The sequence below is a fragment of the Anguilla anguilla genome, chromosome 6, assembly GCF_013347855.1.
Source record: "Anguilla anguilla isolate fAngAng1 chromosome 6, fAngAng1.pri, whole genome shotgun sequence".
In the NCBI taxonomy this organism is placed as follows: domain Eukaryota; kingdom Metazoa; phylum Chordata; class Actinopteri; order Anguilliformes; family Anguillidae; genus Anguilla; species Anguilla anguilla.
In genome coordinates, this window is record NC_049206.1 from 49,518,736 (window position 1) to 49,539,968 (window position 21,233).

The 21,233-nt window shown below is 40.9% G+C and overlaps 1 protein-coding gene across 1 annotated transcript; it reads right to left on the minus strand.

The window, feature by feature from the left end:
- Positions 1–2,365: 2,365 nt before the first annotated feature.
- dse (dermatan sulfate epimerase) lies at positions 2,366–21,015 on the minus strand. The gene is made up of 6 exons (XM_035423610.1): positions 20,847–21,015; positions 18,142–18,609; positions 12,986–13,239; positions 7,808–8,047; positions 5,295–5,502; positions 2,366–4,990 (listed from the first exon to the last, which is right to left on the minus strand). The coding sequence occupies exons 2-6, from the start codon at positions 18,558–18,560 to the stop codon at positions 3,244–3,246; spliced, it is 2,868 nt and encodes a 955-aa protein (XP_035279501.1). The 5' UTR covers positions 18,561–18,609; positions 20,847–21,015; the 3' UTR covers positions 2,366–3,243.
- Between the last annotated feature and the right edge of the window lie 218 nt (positions 21,016–21,233).

Sequence of the window (21,233 nt, forward strand, 5' to 3'; positions counted from 1 at the left end):
GGACAACACGCTGTCGGACGGAAAGCGAAGAGGGTAAAGCTTTTACGGCTAGTAGCGTAGGTTAAAAAAATATCTTTAGTACAGCGACACTTAGCGTTAGGGAGGCCATGCAATATACGTTTCCTGAAAAAACATAGCTGACGATTAAAGTAAAATCCCTGAATCATTATGTAAACTAAGTAATCAACAGACAAAGAGTGTTTGTTGTAATTTAAATTAAGGAACAAGTTTGAAAGAAAAAATACATAGGCCTACGAGCCGAAGTTCACTCTTACGTCTATAACTATGTATATTAAATAGTTTCAGCAATATACAATTTACATGGAACTTCTGTTCACGTTTTTGTAAGAAATATTTGGACTTTATGCATGAAAAACTTGCGAACTTGAAAAACGTGTTTATACATTGAGAGCCAGAGCCATATAGGCTACTTACCAGCAGATGGTAGCAAAATACAAGGTACCACTGTCAGAATTTGATTATGCACTGTATCAGTTGTCAGAAATGGCAGTAACTGACAGTCAGAGAGGTTGGTCATTAAGATATTATTTTAGATATCTCTAGTAATTTTACAAAAACTGGTTAAAATCTATTTATTGAAATAACTAGAAGGTTGCTTTAAATTGTTTGTTATATTTTTGCATCATTTATAGTCTAGCCATTCTAAAATGCACAGAAAATGATACGTTTATTTAAATATATAATAGCATTTGCCATTTGAAATTCCTCCTCTGGGGCTGACTGCTACTGAAAATATGGATTGGTCCTCGTTGTCCCAGAGAGACACCGTCTGGGGTGAATTAACGCTCAATCGGCCGTGCCACCTTTACGTAAGCAGACCGTGGACTATACATCTGGCAACGATCATCTGTTTCAAACAAACACCACACAGACCTTTATTTGAATAGACAGAGAATAGGAAAGTCAGACATTCTTTGCGTCTTATATCATCCACTTAACGTTGTCATCTTCTCTCCCTGTGGGAGTCGGCGGACTTGGATTTATGAATGAAACAGGGCACCAGGGCTCCGGTTCCAATCAGTCAAGTCGGATCCCGCAGGTACCCAAGTGACTGGTTTCACCGCCTGGAACCTTGTGATGATACATTGGTCAGGCCTCATTCTGTTGGCTGGGCCTCATTCCTCTGTTTGAGATTGTTCCTCACCAGGTTTGCACTAACACTGCTGTGGTCTAAAAGTTACACGTATCGTAGGACAAAAAAAAGATTCAAGCAAAGTGAATGTTTTTGGAGGGATTATTCATTAGTCTTAACATGTATAGATTTCCAAGTCATTGAGATTGCCAGAATAGTACATTAATTATTAGCTGAGCCTGAAACTGACAAGTAGAAATAGAATTGACAATAAACCGTATATCTTTGAACTGGCATATTGCGCAAAAAAATATTTAAAACAGATTCCAGCAGAAAGCTCTCTGTCATAGAAATTTGATAACTGCTGTTAAACTTGATAACTGGGATAGCTTAGTAAATTCAACGCAATACATATGGCCATTGATTTTGAGCAAAATTGTGGTAAGTAATGTCATTGCATGCCTCCTATCTGTTCTTAGCCAGAGTATTTTGTGTCTAGACAGTGTTAACAAGGCACATCTTCGGCAGACATGTTGAGGAATGTGGTGTAAAGGAACTCAGAGAATAAGTTAAACCAAAGTTCAAATATGAAGAAATCATCCGAGGAGCTCAGCCCTTTCTTACGAGGACTGAGCTCTTTGTCACATCTGTGATAATGGCTCACTTTAAACAAAATATGTGTGCCTTGTCCACTTCTTAAACTGCCTCAACCCCATGGCTTCCCCTTGTCCTTGCCCTCATAAACGTCAAACAAAAAAAGCCCCGTCAATAATTCAGTCAATATTGTGCATTGCGCGATTCACAGGGGTTCCATAAAGATTGCCATCACGAGCAAACAAGCCTTAAAGCGTACCCAATGTCTAATTATTTATTGGTTCCATTGGTTATTTACTGTGTCTAGCCCATATGTAGACATTTTGGCATGTTACCAGGAACAAAGAAAGCATCAAGAGCTGTGGTTGACATATTTATCACATCAGCTTTAAGAAAACACTTCGGCAAAAACACTTCTTCTAGCAGTTTACATACGGATGAGTGAAAGCTATGTAATATTATAGTTTTTGATGTTGTAATGGTTTATAATGAATGTTTGTGCAAAGAGACTTGTATTCCAGTAAGAATATATGATTGTAACAGTGTCCTCTCATTGCCTCAGTGTAAGAAATATCACTAATTAAGATGCCAGTACCTAGTTGCCTCTCTCCCTTGCTTTAACTTTCAACATTTACCCTACATTGTTAAAACGAAAGTAATCACACAGTGACAACCATGTCATTTCTGCACGTATTTTTTTTTAATTACAAAGAGTAAAAGTATAAAATAACACCTGAAAAATATATCTCATTTTAACATATGTACATTTTTGTTGTTTTCCAGACAACAATAAAAACTGTGTCATTTTTTCAACAATGTGCATAGTTTAGAGCAGGGGGTCAGCAAAACGTGTCCTAGAGTGGGACGTAATATGCTGGCTGCTGTATTCTCCGTAAAATCAGCAACTAATTTAGACCCAAGATACAAGACGAGGTGAGTTAACTGTAATCCATTGCTTTAATTGATTAATTAAGTGCTGATGAACATGGAAAACCAGCACATCCCATATCTCTCCTGCAGGACCAGGTTTTGGGGCCCCTAGTGTAGGACATCTTTGCATTTTAGTGGCTAGCCTTTAAGGTCTTGTGTAAGAGGCAGGAAATAAAACCACATGATGTTCATATAGAACAGCGATCTTCATCCCTGGTCTTGGTGGCCTGCAGGGTCTGCTGGTTTTGTTTTCACCTGAATATCAGAAACCAATTCAGACCCACAAAACCAGGTCAGGTGAGTTAACTGTGCAATCGACTGCTTTAATCAATCAATAATCAATTAAGTACCGAGTAACAAAAAAACCCCAGCAGACTCTGCAGCCTGCCAGGACCAGGCTGAAGGTCACTGATATAGACTCAATTCTAAAGCTCCACAGAAGCTTAGCATCTCATCAGTGGTCTGGCTAATCCTGATATTCTATCAATTCCTATTTGGAATTAACTTTTCCTGGTCACCCAAGTTGGATTGGCTCAGACTGAGGTGTATATTACATTTCTCACCCAATGCAAACAGTAACAGTTCAGCAGGTTTGTAAACTGATGTCCTGTTAGCACCCAGTAATGTCAGCACTGTGCCCGTGAACAGGAGGAGTATAAGCAGAGCAGGATGAAGCTGTCAATGAGCAGGATGCAGTAGAAAAACCGCTGTGTGTGCAGACTTTGGGCTTTCTGAAAGTGTGTCAACAGCAGGGCCAGCAGCACGAAGAAAGTGGCGATGTTTAAAATGAGAAACAGCCGTATGTAAGAGGCAGAGCTGGAGAGGTCATCGCTCCTGGCGGTGGCCACCATGTGAACCTCCTTGTATTTCCGCCCTTTTACGAAGGCGCCCTTCCTGCCTTTGCGGGGGTCCCCGTAGTCCATGAAGGCTCTGGAGTCCCCGTCCCCTTCCTCCGGATTCTCCTCATACACGCGCTTCAGGATCCTCTGCCTCTCTTTCTTCTCACTCAGCTCAATCTGGGAAAAAATATCCGGCAGGGAGTCTGGGAACTTGTCGATTAGTGCCCCTTTCTTGGAACCCTTGCTTTTTCCCTGTTTCTTGGAGAGGGAGAACATCTTCTCGATGGCGTCCTCCGTCTTCTTTTTGTCTGAGAACTGCAGGAGGCGTTCGGCAGTCTTGCGGAAGCTGTCGGTGTTCAGGACCCGTGCCAGAATCTGCCTCTCCAGCTGCTGGAAGACGGGCTTGGCGTGCTGGAGGTGGTCCTCCACCAGATTGACATACTCTTCCACCTCTTCCAACGGGCTTTCCCTCACCCCTGCCGACTTCTCAAAGACCACCTTCGTGCGGTCGGCAAGCACCATAGCAAAGATAGGCTTGCTGGTGACTTCTCCCGTGAGCAAGTAGATAGTGTAGGTGTGGTCATTAGTGGCCAAGTATATGTCCACTCTCTGGGCATCCCCACGCATGCTGAAGCTCTGCACATCCACCCCTGGACCAAAAAAGATGTACGCCACTCTGGTGTTTGATTGTTTCAGGGGCAAAGTCATATTTACATAGTTCGATCCATTGTAGGGGTACCCTCGAGGGTAGTTTCTGTACCCAAGAAGCCCCTTCTCGCTGTAACCCGTTTCATCCATCCAGAACATTTTGTATGAATCGTCCCCATGCCTGACAAATGCGCCGTGCACACCGTCTTTCTGGGTTCCCTCGAAAGGTAGGTCAGTGTTGTGGAAGAAGGTGCTCATGGCCACCACCGGGCTGTCCTTTTCCAGATAGATTTGGTCCACCAGGACCAGCAGCTGAGGATGGAGTAGGATGAGATTCCTCTGGAAGCTCTTTATCTTAAGGTCAGGGTTATAGGCGCCCTTCCCCTCCCCTCGAATGAACACCATGCCCTGCCTCTCCATAGCGGCCAGCACGCTGCCTTGGGCATCGGCGGCCTGACCGTGCTTGTACTTCAGCCACTTGGAGTTGCAGGCCTCGGTCACCTGACCCTCCCACGGCGCAAAGCAGCTGTCCGAAACGGCTGGGGCAAACATGGCTACGTTGTTAAGGAAGGTGTACTTTGGTCCGTAAAGCGCTTCAGTGATGAAAGGCACTCCATTGGGCGCAAAGGTGAAAGAGTTTTGATCAGGGTGCTCATGTCCAGCATTGAAATTTCGCCACCCTTTAATCCAGTCTTTGTACTTGTTCCCATGTACAATGTCGTATATTGCACGCCCTCCGAGCTTCCCTGACTTGAAGGACAGAAATGTCTGATTGACGTCTGCTGGTAAGGCACTTCCATAGGTGACCACTCCCCAGTCCTCAAAATAATGTAGTCGAGATGTACCGAAATCTGGTGGAGGGGTTGAGGTCAGGTTTGGATTATACCTGCATGGTACATATAAAAAAGCAAGATATACATCAGAGATGAGATCCACAGCTCAAAGAGAAGTACTATGTTTAATTACTTTCACAGTAAAGATCATGTTGCCAATTTAGGCAATACAAGCTTGTCAATGATTTGCTGATGTTTGGATTCCTCTAAAATGAAGACAAAATCTGGTATTAAGTAAAGCAGTTCGGTTAACTGAAGGTAGGGCACAGCATACTTAAAATAAATTAATCTGGTGTTAAAGTTTATTTAACATTTCCACTAAAACAATGCCTGGCCAGCTGTGGATGGGATGCTTACCAGAGGAACTCTGTGTGCAGGGTGCACCACCTCTGACCCTTCCCGGCTTGGCCAGGACCGTCCACCACCCGGTTCTGTCGGATCTGGTCAGCCAGCCAGTTCCCACTGCCGTTGCGCATGACGTAGCGGTCCAGGAACACCAGCTGGCTCTCTGGCCCATAGAACCAGTTGTAGTTGGAGTCTGCTATGGCCACACTTCTCTGGAACCCTGGCAGAGGACAGCAGAAGGTATCATACGAGATATATAAGAGATCAGGCAACTCTGTGTGAATAAAATGCTAATTTTCTTGTGTACTGTGTAGAGAGGCAATTACATTTAGTGTCTATCACAGAAACATATGACCTCCAGGTAATCTGGTTTCCTCCCACAGTCCAAAGACATGCAGGTTAGGCTGACTGGAGAGTAAATCGCATGTAGGTATGAGTGTGTGAGTGAATGGGGTGTGTGCCCCGTGATGGATGGGCAGTGTGTTCCTGTCTCTTGCCCAATGCATGCTGGGATAGGCTCTAGCCCTTCTGTGACCCTGACAAGGAATAATCAGGTTAGATAATGGATGGATGGCTGGATGGAAAATAGATAAGGCAGGTGAACTGTCCGTTCTCTTTTTAAAAAGAAAAACAATAACCATTTCAACAACTGCCAGGAAATTCCTTCCCTTTTATTCACTTGCTATCAATTCTTTCCCCTTTATTCACTATTCCTGTAAATGATGTGATCAGCCTTATTCCCATACTTTAAAGTGAAAAGCCATTCAAAAGAGACCCGCAGTTTGTGTTACAGTCCTCAGTTCTCAAGAATATGTGCAGCAAACCATTTAAAAATGCATGAGGAGCTCATTAATTTTACTCACACTGGGAATCTGAGGAAAATAACTGCAGTTTGGCGAGAACTGGATCTTAAAACCTAGCAACCAGTAGTAAATATGTAACCACAATAAATCACAATGAACCAAGAACAACAACGGCAATAGCCAAACTCAGTAGCCCATGCACAGTCTACCCATACGTGTGCCTCTAGTCCTTAAGGACGTGGCATCGAACACAGACCTTTTGCATTCCTGGTGTGCTGAGAAGCTGGATCAATTCAAAGTCTTTGTAAAACAACTGCCCTGTCTTAAATATAGTTGGGCAAGTGTAGGAACATGGAGGCAATATTGTTTTTAGCCAGTTTGACGCGGAACATCTAAGAAGGGGGCTAGTGTTGGGACTCTGAAACTTGACTCCTCCTACACGACCTTGCACGCACACTTACGCCACACACAGATACAGAGACACTGTGAGCCCAAGCAGCTGGTCTACTCCAGAGGCCTTTTCAGGATAATCTGGCCCAAACGACCGAGAGAGGAAGAGAAAGCTAGCATTGTGGCAATGAGACCACCACTTTCTCCTACTGAGGTAACCAGACCCCGCACGCACCAACATCGGCCTGCCATTTGGCCACAATATAGCAACTGTTGGCACAAGGCTGCGAAATGTCCACGCCTGACCCGGCGGCCTCCCGGTCGCTACCCTCCAACTGACCTTCAGAGAAACCTCTGAGGCGAGGCAAGAGACATGCCTCCCCGCCAGTTTGGGAAGACCTCCAACAAAGCAATGACTGCACTCCATGTTTGGGCAAAAGAGTAGCCACTTCCCTCTGTGGGAGTTATGAATGTTTTTTCATGCCTGTTCTACTTAGAGCATGTCTCATACACAGGTACAGTGTAACAAAAGCTAAACTGAGATGAGAGGGAGTGTGGTGTATAAGCAGGTGTTTTAGCACTTGCATGGAAATGAAGCTATTTACTCTGTGTGTGTACTGTATATATACCTGTAATGCATACTGACCTGCAATATTTGTAGCTACTACTAAATGACTTGTTACAGTAGATGGCTAACTGTGTTACTCTTTCACATAAAACAAAATAATTTTAGAAATGGCATCAAGATATTCAAGTCAGTAACTTCAAATCGTATTTATTTAATTACTTCAAATATGCCTAAACCATTTTATGGGACATACAAACGCACCTTTGTGATTAGTCAAGCTAATTCATACTTTGTGACTCTCCAATAAATGGGATCTGCTGGTGAAAATGGATCCAAGAAAAATCAGACTGCCACATGAATGGTTTTAAATATGACAGTGAAATTGAAGGAAGTAAATCCACCATGTCATGTCTGCTAATGTAATGAACACAGATGATCAACAGACAAGAGCGTTTTATGCTGGGTTGCACATGTTCGTACATGCATGTTCGCACAAGCTGTCTTAGTCATTAAGACTATGACACCTGCTTGAGAGCTTCTGAGGCCTTATTCAATACTCAGCCACGGTTCAGGACAAAGTTAGACCCACATTTTCTCTAAGCATGTACAGACTTATATCTGCTCACACTGTGTCAATCACATATATGATTCGCCATGAGGCAATTCTCACATGAAAGCAAATGCGTAATTATGACTTAATGGAACAAACAGTGCAGTGTTTCTCACCTAGCTAAAAGGAGTAATAAATTCAGGGAAAATCCTACCTGGCAGGATTGTCCTGTATAAGAAGGCAAAGTGCTTCAGGAGCCAGGGGTGATCAAAGTGTCCAATAGCGAAGTGGCGCTGGACCAGGAACATGTATTGGAAGAGGGAACGGGTGGTGTAAGTCCCATAGGCTACACCCTCATACAGCGACCCATCCGTCACATCTTGCAGAAGAACCAGGGACTTCTCCATGACGGACAGGACCTGCTTGGTCCACAAGTAGGCTTCCTGTAGGTAACCTGGAGTACAGGAGAAATCAGCATTTTATGTTACATATAGCCTGTTCAGACTGAAGACTTAATGAGAACCACAATGAAATCTTAAGTCTTCTGACATTTTGAGAGTGCTTATCCTCAACAATTGTAGTGTACAAGTATATATTTTTTATAAAATCTACATTTTTAGACGTATTATCCATTTACACAAGCAGACATTTAATTTACAACAGTCATGCCCCAACTAGAATTCAAAACTGCCACGTACTCTTTATGCAATAATAGCTGGCTCAGTTGAAGTCTAACTATATTAACTTTAATTCAAGTCAGATTCTACAAGATGAATGATCACATATGTCCAAGATTTGAACAGGACTGATGGTTTTAATATATTACGTATACTTGCTGCAGGTAGCCCGTTTGTAATAATGGTGATTTTTATTTTATTTGCAGAGCTAGGTCATTTGTATTTCATAATCTGTACTTATCTGTCCTACACTGTGTTGCCTTATATTAGTTTTTTATATTTATCAAGATGTTATTTTTTGCAGTCACATTGTCTGTATTCACACAAGTATATTAAGCACTTTTAGTCTTTGCAAATGTATCTGCATAGTGTTCTGGATGTCTAACAAACACAAACAATCATTTGTTTATCATGAGTCGTCATGAGTTCATGAAGGTACGACCGCTCGTAGACCACATCAACCAATCAAATCCTTGCCCAGCTATGACGCCTGCATTCATGTGTGATTCACTTGCGCCCTCCCGGAACAGACCTCCCACTCCACCAGCCCACAAACCCCCCACATCCCACACAGGAACACAGCACACAAGGCTCCGCATTTCATTTCACTACGTCACTACACTAACAGTAAACACACTGGAAATATTTAACATCAACCAAGAAGTACCGTGTGTACGTAAACACCTTATTGCCGAGCTATACTCGGATCTCAAACTTGAGGCCCGCACAAGGTCTTGGCTGTTCAGGCAGAAAATGCTTCTCTGTTAAGCCGCTGAGAAATATGTAAATGCATACAGGCATAAAGATTCTATACATGATTCAAAGATATCATTCTATCAGGCAATTTGATTAGAAAGTATTTTAGCTTCTTTCACGAAAATGTATCTTCAGATTGGTGTTTCCCTGTACTTAATCATCCACTCTTTCCTATCAGTGTTTTGATATGTGTGTCAGTCTGTGTCACTTTGTGTCCACACAGACTGCATCATTTCTACCACATTCTACCTTTCTACCACATAGAATAACGGCCATCAAGCTGCAAAAGTTTCCTGTCAACCTGTAGGCCTTTTGGATAGGGGAAATGCTCTGTATTTCAGATGCTTGAGGACACTAAATATGGGAGCAGAAATCTTTTAATCTTATATTACTGCTTCCATTCACATAAATGACCAGGGCCTATCATGATAAACCTTACCAAAATATCTGAGGAACCATCTTGACTTTAATGTACAGTTGCCCGAGTACACTAGGAAAAGTCCTTTAGTTGTACTTAGCTATATAATTACTTATGCTTTAATAGTGTACTGCAGTTATACATAAAATGGTAGGCTTGTATTTTTGAATCTGTGAATTGGTCACTTTTTTCTTTTGTTAATAATAACAACAAGAAACATGACAATGCGTAAAAAAAAAAAAAAGCCCCAATAAAATTTTTCTTTGTTCTTTTTATTAAAGGTGGAAAGTTTTTTAAAGAAAGTAAGAGTATCCGGGTGGCCACCTGCACGGACGGGAAGTTCTTTATGGAGAGTCCAGTTTAAGGAGCGGCCAGACCGCGGTTAACTGCACTGCTGGTAGGGTGATCAGCGGCCTTCATGCACCAACATGCCAACACCTGCAGCGGGAACGCGTTTATCCCCCCGAGCGCGCGAGGCTAACGACCAACGATCCAGTCATCTGATCCAGCCACTGCCGCCAGCTTTGTCTCTGCACAGCAGAGTTCTCACATATCAGTGTGGCTCAGAAGTACAAGAGCAGGCTCAGACGGCACTAAAACCTTTGTCTTGACTTAAAGGCGGCGCTTTTGAGGGATTTCGGTTAAATTAGGTATCCTTTATTTCAAAATGGAGCATTTCACTTTAAAAGACACCCCATACATGTTATCAAAGTTATGATACTAGCCCTTGGATTACCAGAAGACAAATTATATTGTGCCGAGGCTTAAATATGGAGTGGTAATGTGAGTGACAGTGTCAGGAAAGCTCTGCCGCTGTATCTTTAAGGCATTGCAATGTGTTTTATTCTTCATAAAATGACTGCAAAAGCCCAGATACCGAAAAGCTGATACAATTCACTCCTTAAAATAAAAAAACTGAGATTCTGGACACTTGAGCCACTGCTACAAATCTCCACAACTGCAAAACATTCTTAATTCTGTCAGCATATTGAGCAGCCCATGAAGGGCACATACAGGCAGCTAACATTTGCCCTTCATTACCAGCAGGTAAACTCTGGAAAAGCTCCACTTATTTATTGAGCTTTCTAAAAATAGCACTTGTGTTCAAGGTCTCAGTATGTACATTTGGAAGACTATCCTTCAATATTTAAAAATGATGATAGAGGACATTTGCAAAGGCACATATGTGTAAATACATAAACATCTAAACTTCTTGTAAAATGCATTACTTATGTACTTACATCTGGTAAAATGTTTATTAACAGTATTGCATTGGTCACATTGAAAGCAGTTTGGTGATTGTTTTTTTTTTCTTTCTTTTTTGCATGAAATGCTCAAGACATGTCTCCATAGACCTAATTACCCAGAGGTTTCCAGATCTAGCTAAACAGGAAGGCATACTGGTACATCTGTAATGCTTCTTTTTAAAAAAAATATCTGATACTCTTCAGATTAGTTAACCAATGGATAAATATAATCAGCTAACAGCTTTGGTAACAGCCCATATGCTGTATATAACCGATAAATCATTTGCACAGGCCAACTAGTTTACTTAAACTGAATTTAATGTAAATATTTATTTGCAATACCCGATAGTGCACTAGCCTCTCTAACAACCATATACAATTACACTGTCAGCTTTGGAAAATGCAGATAAAAGGTTCAAATCTATGTACAAAAGTTGACTGTGTCTGAACTTTTTCTTCTGAGCAAGAGGCAATTTTTCAGCTATAAAGTACACTTGGCTGTTCCTTGGCTCTCAGACAACTTGGGGGGAAACAATAGGGTAAAGCTGTATTTCTCCTGAGTCAGCACTGCATTTGCTGTTGCGCACAGTCATAAAAAGCAACAGTAACCACGGTAATCTCCATGAGCCTGTCACAATTTATTTTATCCTATTTTGTCTGGTGTTAGAAATGCTTACCAGAAACTAAACTTAGATTCACTGCTTCCCAGCAAGGGACACATTTCAGAAAAGTTCAACTGAGATTCACCTCTCTGCCTTCTAGGCAACGTATTACACTGCATTTCCAAAAACACACTGGGATACACAAGTGAATGAAATAACCTTTGCTGATCTTATTTTTCTTTTTAATGACCAAGGAGCCAAGATTTAAAGCCAAAGAACCAAGACCTTAAACCATGACCAACAGCTTGCAGACATATTTACAGTCCATGAATGCCTGACGAATTTGCCAAAAGTTAGATGAAAAAGCAATGCTTTTCTAAAGGAACTGACATGATCTGATCCTCAATAGCTATGGCTCTGGACACAGGCCAATAGAAAAGTAAGTGTAAATAAAAGTAAACCTACAGTAAACCTGAGATAATAACTCCAATAACCGAGCCATGGGTGTGTCCGATCTGTCAAATTTCTGTACGCCTGTCAAAACACATACTTGAAAGAAGGGTAGAAGGAAAAAAAGAACCAGTACCCCACCATAGCAGCCCAGATGTGACCCAGCATATGTGGCAGGTTCAAAATATGCAATAACATAAAGATAAAATATAGATTTTTGGCCATGGTATAATATATACCCAGGGTAAACAGGAGCAGAAGCTTATTATTGTATACGCCAGGAAGAAGTCTGTGAGGAATGGCCTGGGATCAGATGAATGTTTACTGCACTGGAGAAACCATTATGTGGGATTATGTGCAGCAACGCAGAATGACCTCAGGCCAGCTGAACTGAAATTCCAGTCAGGAATGCTTCTTTCCTCAAGGGCAGGCCCTGGCCAAGCCTCTAGCCAGCAAAACATTTTGCTTAAGGTATTTGGAAAGGTGGACGACATTTACTTATCGAAGAAATACATCACTTTATATGAAAAAAATTCAAAAATGACAACAAAGGGCAAACTCAGTAAATCAGAAAAGTGCCCCAAATAATTATGTATTAAGAATGAATTTTTTTTTACTTTTTAAAAAAATGATTCTTATAAAATGACTTTTTTCTGTGTTTTCAAACTTGATTTTCACTAGGCTTGGCATTCAACAGACTAAATCTCCTCACCAACTGCTCATTTACCTCTCTAAATAATGAGGTGATGTAGAATTAATCCAATTGCCCATGTCAATTGAGTGTGACACAACTGGTCACAAATGAACAACTAAACTGTTTAGAAGCATTAAACCAATAATAAATCTAAAAGACAAAAGCATCAAATCATTATCCAAGTAGTGTTTTCCTAAAAACACACCTGCATAAACAATAGTATATTATAGTAGAGTATAGTATCATACCGATATCCTCCTAAAACCCAGAAATTCATTTTTGTCCTGTGTAGGGGACATGAGTCTCTGGTGTTAATCTCAAGAACCATATATTCTACTATGCTGAAACCAGTTTTGATTCCGTGTAGAGGAAATAAAAATGAAATAATACTTTTGAAAATATTTCACTGCAACATGATTTGGTCATCCAAGACACACAATTGCATTATGTCAAAAAATGAAAGAGTAAAAAAAAAACTAATTTTCGGTTAAGTATAAAATGCTCGGTGATACAAGGCAGAGGGAAGGTTGCCCGAATCGGAGACTCACCCTGGTTCATGAGGATGAGGCTGCCAGTGAGCAGGGCCACGCAGTTGGTGGGCTGATGGTTGTGCAGGTACTGGAATCCCCAGCCGCGGCTGTAGGACTTCTCGTACATGTAGCGGGAGGCATTGCCAATCACCTGCAGGAAGCGCTCCTGCTGGGACTTGCTCAGGTACTCGTACAGGAAGTCGTAGGCCGTGGCGAAGCCCACCAGGGAGTGCGCCAGGGGAACCTCATCCCAGGGAGCGTCTTTCACCAGCCTGCAACACAAAATCAGGGCACAGTTCAAGAGGAGGGGACATTTTGTTTGCAGCATCACAAATGAAGGGAGGCTAGTGTACTGCATCCTTAGAACAAAACTAAACAATATATTCAAATAAATATTACATGAATCCAAAAACCTCCAGTTATTTTAAATTCTATATTCACATTTAAACATTATAAGACAACATACAGTGCTGAAAACTTTCATATTTCATATCAAGTATGGCAGTAATTAATATTAACTTTAATATGCTAATTTCAAACCGTGCAATGTGAATTTACAATAATGTTTTCAAAAACCTACAGGAATGCTTAATATTCTAACAGACCTACAGTAGCAAGTAGAATTTTACTGTTTTGCTAGTGTCAACAAAACTGTGAATTTGCCATCAATGCTACCAACAGTAGAAGTGGTAAACATAAGGCTTAGCAAAATACCAGCTTTTCTATGATGCTTAAAGAGAAGGAGAGTGAAAAAATGTACTGCCGTATTTAAACAAAATCAAACGATTCAAATTCCAGTTCATACTGTTTGTGTCTCATGGGGCAAAGTGTAATCTATCCTGAAACCTTTTACCAGAAATCCCAGAGAATTTGATGTTTGTGTTCGGGACTTATCGTTATCTCTTAAACGCCTTTGGCATCTGAACGAAACAAACTTCAAACCAGCTTTTCCAGCGGTATTATCAAAAATACAAAGTGCACGATGTTTGTTACAATCCATGGAGTCCTGTGCTTGAGAACTGTTTCAGATTTCTGAATCCCAAGCCTTTCTAGCATAAACAAATAATGCTATCGAGTTACTTACACCAACAGGGAAACAGGAGTTGGGGAAAGTAAGCACCCAGTATGACCGTTATCTCTGCCATTTTATGCAGCACTGCTCACAACAAATGCTAGTTCCATTTTAACCTACTGCAGTTTTTATATCTGAGAGGAAATCATTACAGGAAGTGGCCCCCTTCGTCACCAGAACATGAGTTCCATGCTTCATGGTCATCACATGCTCCTACTGTATATACTCTCACAAACGCGACGCACGGCCCAATTTCACAGCTGCAGCTTTTCATTTGCTTCCACATATTGTATCTAATAGAGATGAATATGAACTGAGATCAAAAATGCAAAGTATATATTTCCAATATCCATCATAATATGTGACATACATGAATTAGAACATGAATTCACACACTTTCATTTGTTTTTGTTTTAATATACTGTTAAGTTCCATCTGGAATTCCATCAATCATTCAAATAATAATTCTACATTGAATTAATACATTTGTGTAAAGTAATGTATTCATACATTTCTGAAAAATACACGACTTAACAAATTTATTAATCCCATGCAATTCCTTATTTTAAATATGAACATTATGTGTATATATATAGTTAACCTTATTTTTAACAGGTTAACTATATACAGAAGTTATAGTACTGTACTTATATCATAAACTGTTGTTTTATTTCATTTCTGTGGAGGAATTTCTAGCAAGCACAATGTGACAAACTTAGGCTGAATGTATTTGCCACAGTTTTACTTAAAAGTGGGTTGCACTTTGAAACAAGCATGTCTTTCTACCAGAATGACATGTTTTCTTAGTTGAAGTACTGAATAAATATAAGAGAGCCTGTTTATTCAAGAGACTTTGCAAACCATAGTTTTGCGCAAGGGCTGGCAAAAAAAAAAAGCAATGTAATGTTAATGTTTCTTTCTGTTCTGTTATTCCAAAGAATACAAAAGCCACTTATTTCTGCCTTTTTATGGACAAGTGATTGCAAATGAACAAGGGGGCCCTGTCAGCCACAAGGCCTGTACCACACAGTGGGAACATGGTTCTACTCCGCAAGTTGGCGGGTGCATAATTGAAGGTCACGGATAGCACAGCTGACCGATTTTTGAAACCGCTCTTAAGGTTCACAGGGTGACCCTGAAACCAAAATAAAAGTGTTGGTGAACTGAGAGCTTACATTGTGTGTTGTTAAAATGTGAAAATGTGCGGCTGGTGGCAACTCATTTTTCAACAGTGGTGCACAAGATTGACATAGTGGAGAGACTCCACTTGCCACAGGTGTAACTGCATATGAAACTGTGAGGACTTCTGACTTCTCGTATCACTGTAAGACCAACAAATGCAATGTGAAAAGGGGTAGCTTCCAGATTTAGAAGCAGAAGTAAAAATGTTCAAAGCAGACCAGACTTGGCCGTAAAATGTATACCTCACTCCAGATGTCAGGAAGCCCAATTTAATTTGAATTTCTTGGCTTAGTTAAAAGCAAATTCTCATTCTATTGCAGTCAGACGAAACAAAGTCAAATTTGTGCTCATAAAGCAGGTAACAGACAAATACTTAAAATATCGGTCCCCATTACTTAAAATATACTGCGAATTAACTTGTTATGGTTTCTTACTTTTGCACACAGCATAGCTGGGATTCTGAGTATACAGCTCAGCTGCGAATAAACGATCTTGCAATGTAATGGAATATCGCTGTCGTTGCAACCCATGCTAAGATACAGAATTATCTGGACTATTCATAATATGTAGAAGGCCACGTAAATATGACTGAGTGTCAAACCTATTCAGGTGTGTCATGTAAAGCAAAAGAAAATAGAGATGCAGACAGAGCATTTGTTGGTGGTGTTTGATGAGCAAAGTGTACAGAAGATAGCTGTTTTCCATTACACGCCTTGCTGGAGCCTTTATCCATAGCAACAATGACACAAAGATATTATTCTTTGCTGAGCTCATTATTTACAGAAGGCTCTTGCCCAGAAGTAAAAAAAAAAAATCAGCATCCTGTTCAGAAAGTGAAATTAAGTCTGCTGATTACAAATTCATTAAGCATTACTCTGCACTGTCAATGCATTCCAAAGCTTAAACCTTCAGCTTCAACACTGTGGGCCTCTGCTATTTTTCAGTACTGCAGTCTCCATAGGCATTATAAGGATGTCCCCTGGCTACCAGTGTGACTGCTACAGCCCACTAATCACGTCAGAATAAATGGAGCATAGTGAGTTAGTGGCTAGCCAGGGGAGGGTCAGCAGACCAAGGTGATATAGTGCTGATTTCATTAATGGTATTTTGGTGGCCAAAGTGGTCAAACCCATTTAAAACATTTACCAAGAGACTACTGAGATCAACAATTCTGTCTATTTTTCTATCACACTGTACCAGGACATTCAGTCCACATCTGAACATTTAATTTCCTTTGAACCGAGGCATGTTCAGCCGTGAATTCAAACAGCTGCTAAACACATTTGCTGAACGGCCCGCAATGCTACTCATCCAGTGCTCACCACCACAAAATGTGAACACACTCGGTAAGAGGAGGACTCACAGAACAATGTAAATATAGAGGAGTCAAGACACTCTCTAAAAGATTAGTGAAAAGTTCTATGGTGCTGATTCAACCTAAAAGAATTTCAGACAAACACCAGAGCTGAACTCTCATCAAAAGAACATTTTTTTTATAATGAAATGAACACAAAATGTGGAGCAGATGGCTAAGAAAAAATATTAAGCAAATAAAACATCTGATGTGCTTACTGTTCCCTACAATAAATACTGCTGAACAAAACAATAATAATAAGTAATACCGTTTTCATCATTCAGAGCAAAGATGGCACATTCATTTTGCATCAGTCAATAGAAAGCATTAATTACTGGAATTATATTAATTAATTTACCAGCTCCTATGAAAATCTGGAAGATTGTAAATTCTACCAAGTAATATAACGCCACATCATTGCCTGTCCATGTCAATTCTGGCACTACTTTAGTATCTGGTCAAAAGGAGATTTTAATAATTTATTTTGCAGCTGCCTTTTTTTTAATAATGTATTCACAACAAACACACAGGGGCATCTTCCTTGTGTGATGAGGACTATTTTGGGAGCCTCTCTTTCTTTTACTCTCTCATTTTATAACCAGAGAAGTTGCAGATGCACTTCCAACTATAAACCCTAAGTCCTCCACTGGTGAGGATAACCTTGACTGATTTTTTCTGAAACTTGCTGCCCCTATGATTACTGATCATGTCACACATATTTTATAGCCAATCAATTGTGTCTGGCATTATCCCTAAAATGTATTATTAAACGTACTATTTCTGTGTGTTTATAAAGCCCTCCTTCACAAATTACCCTTTTACCTCACTTCACTTTTAGTCTTGAAAGATCTGCCTTGTCAGACACATTCCTAAGATAGTCTAGTTCTTCAAGTTCCTCAAATTCGTGCTGACCTGCTTTAAAATTGTATGTGTTAACTGTGTTCAAAACCTAAATGTGTTATATAAGGAACTGAAACTTGACACTGTTCTAACTCATAAACTTCTCATTTTAAGTCAACCTTGGAGTGCAATTGTTTTTTACAATTTTGTTTTAATAATTGTCCCTGAGAACTTTTATTATTTATGGTATTTATTTTATATGTATTTATTATCGCTGTTGTCTTATTTTTATTATTTTAATTTGTTTATTTTATAATTTAAAAAAAATTTGTATTGTTATTTAAAATGACTTTTTTATTGTTGTTTTAATTGTATTTTGTAACCATTGTAAATTAGGGCTCTTTCCCTCAATGTGCCTTCTGAGAATTAAATAAAGGTTGATTAGATTAGATTCACGCTGAACAATTTTATTCTCTGTATTTTGCAAGTAACTCTGTTATAACAGGGTGCTCTTTGCGATTCGATTCTCTGTATTTTGTAAGTAACTCTGTTATAACAGAGTGCTCTTTGTGATTTGATTCTCTATATTACAGAATGCTCTGTTATAACACATCTGGCCTCAGCTGATAGGAGAAACACATCAGCGCCGAGTCAAAAAAAGGGAAAAACACAGAAATAACAACCAATCGGGTGCAAAAAAGAGAGGAACAAAGACAGAAAATATACCAACTAGGCTGAGCTGCCATCCTCTCCATGTAGTCCCTGGCCATGTCCAGGGCCCCGGCCCGGTGCGGGTAGAGCACGCAGAATATGGACAGGGCGCCCAGGTTGTTCCCGTAGACCTCGTTCCAGCGAGCGCTGAACTCGGCCGGGCTCCAGGGCGGCAGGTAGTCCTCGGGCTGCGCCAGCATGGTCTCGCCCGCCTCACGGATGCGCCCGGCCAGCACGCGGTGGGTGCCCACCGCCGCCCTCTGCAGCTCCACCTCCTCCCCCCTGCCGAAGTACAGCATGGGGTGCCCGTCATAGTTCCCCCCCAGGAACGTGATGCCCGCGCTCGGGTCCACCTGCCCCCGCGCCGAGGCCGCCAGGGACCACAGCAGACATATGAAGAACACCGTGGGGGCCCCGCGGGTGTGGGTCCTCATCCTGACATCAGAGACGGCAACGCGGCATTTTCCGGGTATCTGAACTGAGCTGAGGGAAAGGGGAAGGGGGAGAGGGGAAGTCAGCCATGTTTTTCTTTCCTCGTTCATACAAAGGCTATGCATGCCTGAAATAATTGGATTCAGCTGTATCCTTGATCATTTTGGCTTCCCTAATGTTCCCAGTGGTTATAAAACTTGAAAAGGGAAAAGCTGTGGAGTTGCTGTACGATCGGAGGGTACCGAGGAGAAAGCCTGGTGACTGCATTCACCAGACCTGACCACAAAATGGGGACCCTACAAGCATACCGAAGAGGAAATGTCCCATTTGTCCTAATGTCCCAGTTTTTTTTTTTACATGAAATTGTGCATAAAACACAGATTTCAGCTTTCCTTGTTACTATTGGAGCTCCATGTTTCATTAAATGAAAGCAAGCCTAGACCCCCCCGCCCCCCTCCGCACCCACCCATCCCTCATACCTAGATCAGTAATGTCTTGGGAGAATCTGCCCAAACCTAGAGCACTCAGACAGCTCTGGGAGCTCCCTCCTCTTGCATAACCAAGTATGAAATGGAAAGAGTTGGCTGTGTGTTGTAAAAGGAATTTGTAAAAGCTTCATAGGGAGATAATTCTGTGCACCTAAAGGTAAGGCACTTCAGTCTGTTTTTATACATCTTTCATTAATGTCTACAGCTTTTCAAGGCTGAATGCACTTTGCTCAATGACAAACCATTTGATAGTCATTGTGAGTTCCCCCCTCCCCCCATACAAAAAAATAAAATAAAATAAAATAATTTATATTCAAAATTTTATTCAGAGTTTGAAAGCACACACAGCAATGCAAAATGCTGAAAAAACTGAACACTGAAACACTGAAATCTGATTGGCCTGTTACAAGGAGAGTTATGGGACCTAAGCTATGTAAGACGTTCTATTGTAGATTCCTCCTCTTTGGAAGCCAACACTTTGGTTGAGTTACTTCACTGCCGCCTGGACGCAGATAAGGATCTGACACCTAACCTCTTGAACTGTCGCATTCCTGCTAAAGGGACACATAATCAAATATCCCTGCCTCAGGAAACTTAAGCCTGTACAGGCCCTAAAATGTGAAACCTGAGAGTCCACACGTTTTTTTAAAGACATAAAATGCAGATTGATTTTGATGTAAAAGAAAACAGATGAGTGCAGCCTTTTTTTCAATCAGTTTGACCCTTTCCTCTTTTATATTTATGAAATGATAAGGCTCACACATGGATAAGATTAATGTGTAAGAAATACTTTCTTTTTTGTAGGTTTTTAACCCTTAAAGCAGCAACGTTGTGCTATTTTTGTCTCTTGTGCACAAATAAACACTTGTCCATAGTAGGCGCAAGTCTACAGGAACAATATAAAATCTGCCTTTTGAAGAACACTCTGGCTCATGTCAGTTAAAGACACTTTTGTATCCACTGAAAAAGCAACTATGGGTTTCCTTGGCATGTACTTGAAAACAGGATATATAAAACAGACATCAGCTTACACGTTTTCAGATTTACAGTGAAAACCAACAAAACATATTACAGTTTTCCTTTACTTGTTTCTTTAGGCAGAAGGAGGTACTCCTATCCTGATTACCTCATTCATAAACTCTTTACTCCTGTAAAACTGTTCAAGAGACATTTTTAAACAGAAATCATCCTCTAATCCCAGAGGCAGTCGTCTATCTCCTAGCTACCAGTGCGGCCGACAAGTTCATCAATCAAACGCAGTCAAACACGCTTGCCAAATTGTCGGGTGGTTGCACCCGACACCCACCTATTAACTCTTACCAGTGTCAGTCATCGGGAACCCTTAATAACACAGACCCAAATGCCTAAACATCAGATAAGAGTAAAAGGGGGGGGGGAATTGGTACACTGATATTATTATTGTTATTAATTTCGCAATAAATAATTGGTTTGTCTTACTCCCTGAAGTTAGAGTGAAAAAAGAACGTTCCCTTCTCCGAAAAAAAGAAAATAGCCACGCTCTTTAAAAATATCCACGCATGTGACCTTTAATTGAGATGCTATAGCTTTTTTCGCAGGTATCCACCCATTAAATTCAGAAAAAGGAACGTTGCCACGACTTCGCAAGCCTTCAGATGTTTAATGGCTCAGAAACCAAAAGTGCGCACATTTAACGACCCTCCCGAAGCGAACAGGCTGAGCTTAGATGGCTAGCTTTAATTCCAGGTGTCTTCAGAAAGTTCAGATTAAGGTTTTAGTTAGTAGGCTGGTTAGTTAAAGGCGTAAAACATGTTATATTACCGTTTTACTGATGTTGCAATCCAGGTCTGTGTCCAAACGTCATTCCTTGTACGCGGGATCTGACCTTCCCTTTGCCATTATCGTTCTGTAGTTCGATACATGGTAACTTTTGAACAAGGGGCATACCACTAGCTATGCTTGGAGAGCAGCAGTCTGTGGTTTAGAGGCAACGTCATCAGATCCTACGTTTTAAGGAGGAGCAGTTGCACAGAGCGAAGTCTGGAAGGACCCCCTTTCCCCTCGCATGATGCATTTAAAAAATATGAACTTTCCGCTGAGAGTCGTTTTGTTCAGCACGTTTCCAGCCTGAAAACGACACTACTGTAAGGAATGTATCCATGCATCCACGTTAACAGCATGTATTTAAGAGTAATTTTGTTGAGATAC